This window comes from Erigeron canadensis, chromosome 8, assembly GCF_010389155.1.
Source record: "Erigeron canadensis isolate Cc75 chromosome 8, C_canadensis_v1, whole genome shotgun sequence".
NCBI lineage: Eukaryota > Viridiplantae > Streptophyta > Magnoliopsida > Asterales > Asteraceae > Erigeron > Erigeron canadensis.
This window is the reverse complement of record NC_057768.1, coordinates 34360358-34363043: the sequence shown is the minus strand read 5'-3', so window position 1 is coordinate 34363043 and position 2686 is coordinate 34360358. Positions and strand designations below refer to the sequence as shown.

Here is a 2686-nt window from a genome sequence, read left to right as displayed (position 1 = left end):
ATATCTATATTATAAAAAAGCAGCATTTTAATTTTGGAAGTGCTTGAAAATATGTAATATCACTTAACACCCTTTATAATATTTTCACATACACTACCCCCTTAACATTGATGGTTAATTTTTTTTAGCGACATTTTATCTTACTCCTACTCCTAAACTACTTGTATGCCTGAAACCAGGACTCTCGAAAAATCCAGTGTTAATTAATCCACCCGCAAAAATGTGAGAAGTGAGACTCGAACCCATATGGATCATCCCCAAGATCAAATACCTTATCAATGGGCCATCAACCCATTGGCATTGATGATTAAATTATACTAAACTATTTATCTTTTGAAATATCTCCATTAACCCTTTACATCATTTTTAATCACATTATTAAATGTTTTTTTTAACATCAAACGCTTGGTATATATGGAATATCATTTGTTGCACTATTGCTTAATTGATCTCATCTTTAACTTTCTTTTGACATGTTACGATTTTTCTTTTTTTCTTGAATGTTCTCTTGCTCATCGAACATATTATTACTACATAGTGACAATAGTAAAAGATAAATCTAATTTTACTCTAAATGACAATAGTATTAAAATAAGTATATTAAATGTCATAAAAATTTACCATAATTAAATATCAAAGTTTGACTTTTAATTTTGATAGTTGAGATTAATTTGTTGATTTATTTTCAATGGTGAAGATCAAAAGACAATTCATATTTTTTTCTTTTTATAGTGGTAGCCATATATATATATATAATATCTAAACCAAATATTATGTAAGTAGCTTTGATGTTGATTATTTCACCATCAATATAAATTGTTTATGCTCTATAAAGGTATTAAAAGCTAAAATAAATGATCGGAGTGGCTATTATATTTTATTCAGTATATAACAAATGTATTTCCGTAGTAAAGTATAATACTCAAAAGATTTGTACAATACAATGTAACTAACTATGCATAAATTATCAAACATCTTTATTGTATACACGAACTTAATAAAAATGTATAAATCATGTAATTAGCTATATATGGTTAATCAATCAAAAACTTGCACGTGACAATTCATATGAGTTGTCATGTATATCATATTACGTGAATTTGAACATTTTTATTAAGTCCGTTTATTGTATGCACGAACTTAATAAAAATGTATAAATCATGTAATTAACTATATATGGTTGATCAATCAAAAACTTACACGTGACAATTCATATGGGTTGTCATGTATATCATATTACATGAATTTGAACATTTTTATTAAGTCCGTGCATATAATAAAGGTATTCCATAGATAGTGCACACTATAAATTTTCGGACATAGTTAATTAAATTATGCACTTATCCCTATGTCAAAATATACTCGTATACAGTTTTTGTTCAGAATGATACGTATATACCAGTATGAACAATTTAAAGCGTGGATATGTATCAATTTCTACGTGTATGCGTAAATCTTAATACATGTATCATTTCCGGTGTATTTCTCATCCATATTTGATCCTTTATGGCACAACACTACGACACATTCATATCTATTATTCATTAATTTCGACGATCGAGATATCAATCTTATGGTGGATCGGATTAGCGGATGAGTCAAATGACCTCTGCTGTTGTAACCTTTTAAAGCGGGGGTTGTTCAATTATGGTTTTTAAAAACTCTAACTTTTAAAGTTATGATAAAACTTAATAAGCATACTTGTTAGTTGTTAATTAATTACCACTTGATTGTTACCATAGAAAATAAATTAAAGGATGATCGATCGAGGCTTTTCAAAGAGGATGAATTTTTTTAGTAAGATATATAGTACATAATACACGGTCTGAAAAAGGAAATCGTGTGACTCTTTCGTCTGTCCGAACCGTCCCCATATTGTAGAACATACTGACACAAATAAAATTTATTTTAAAAAGAAAAACCAACAAGAGCAGGTATTACCCTGTTCAGATCTCATCTCAAGGATGTCTTCAATTTGTCTTCTTTGCAAAGTCAATTTACTTGCTACATATATACTAAACATAGACATATATAGATTGCCATAGAATAGAAATACAGATATAGATAAGTGAATAATCACAAAACAAAACTTCACAAACAAAACACAAAAACCACCTTTTCTTAGATCACACACTATTTTGTCCATGTTCTAATTATTTGTTAACATAATCATATCCCTTGAGACATTAACAACACATTTCTTTAAATCACACAAAATTAACTTCAATAATTACAAATTACACTTTCCATGGAGTCACCAAAAAAAGGTAAGAAAAACTTTCTAACCAAGACATGGAAACGGTGTCGATCTTTTCCAAGCAAAAAAAATGTTGCCCCGGAAGGCTTTTTCCCGGTTTACGTTGGACCCGAAAAACAATGGTTTGCGGTCAAGATGAAATATGCTAATCATCCATTATTTAGGATGCTTCTAGAAGATGCTGAAATTGAATACGGGTATGATACACCCGGCCCGCTATTACTCCCATGCGATGTTGATCTTTTTTATAAAGTGGTTGCGGAGATGGAGGCTAATGAAATGGAGCAGCCTCGTGGATGTGGGTTTGTATACGGGTCGTGTAGCCCGTTTAATCCGAGTAGGCGAATAGGAAATGCGCGTGGCAATCAGATGGCTAAAGGATACGGTGGTTATGGACTTCTTACTCCTTCACGGTTGCTAATGAATTAA

The 2686-nt window shown here is 30.5% G+C and overlaps 1 protein-coding gene across 1 annotated transcript; it reads left to right on the top strand.

Moving 5' to 3' along the window:
- The first annotated feature begins 2248 nt into the window (after nt 1–2248).
- On the top strand, nt 2249–2686 carry LOC122610693 (indole-3-acetic acid-induced protein ARG7-like). Its single transcript, XM_043783661.1, has one exon. It carries the CDS (start codon nt 2249–2251, stop codon nt 2684–2686), a length of 438 nt encoding a protein of 145 aa, XP_043639596.1.

Coding starts and splice junctions, on each gene's coding strand:
- LOC122610693 (XM_043783661.1), top strand. CDS start 2,249: ATGGAGTCACCAAAAAAAGGTAAGAAAAACTTTCTAACCAAGACATGG.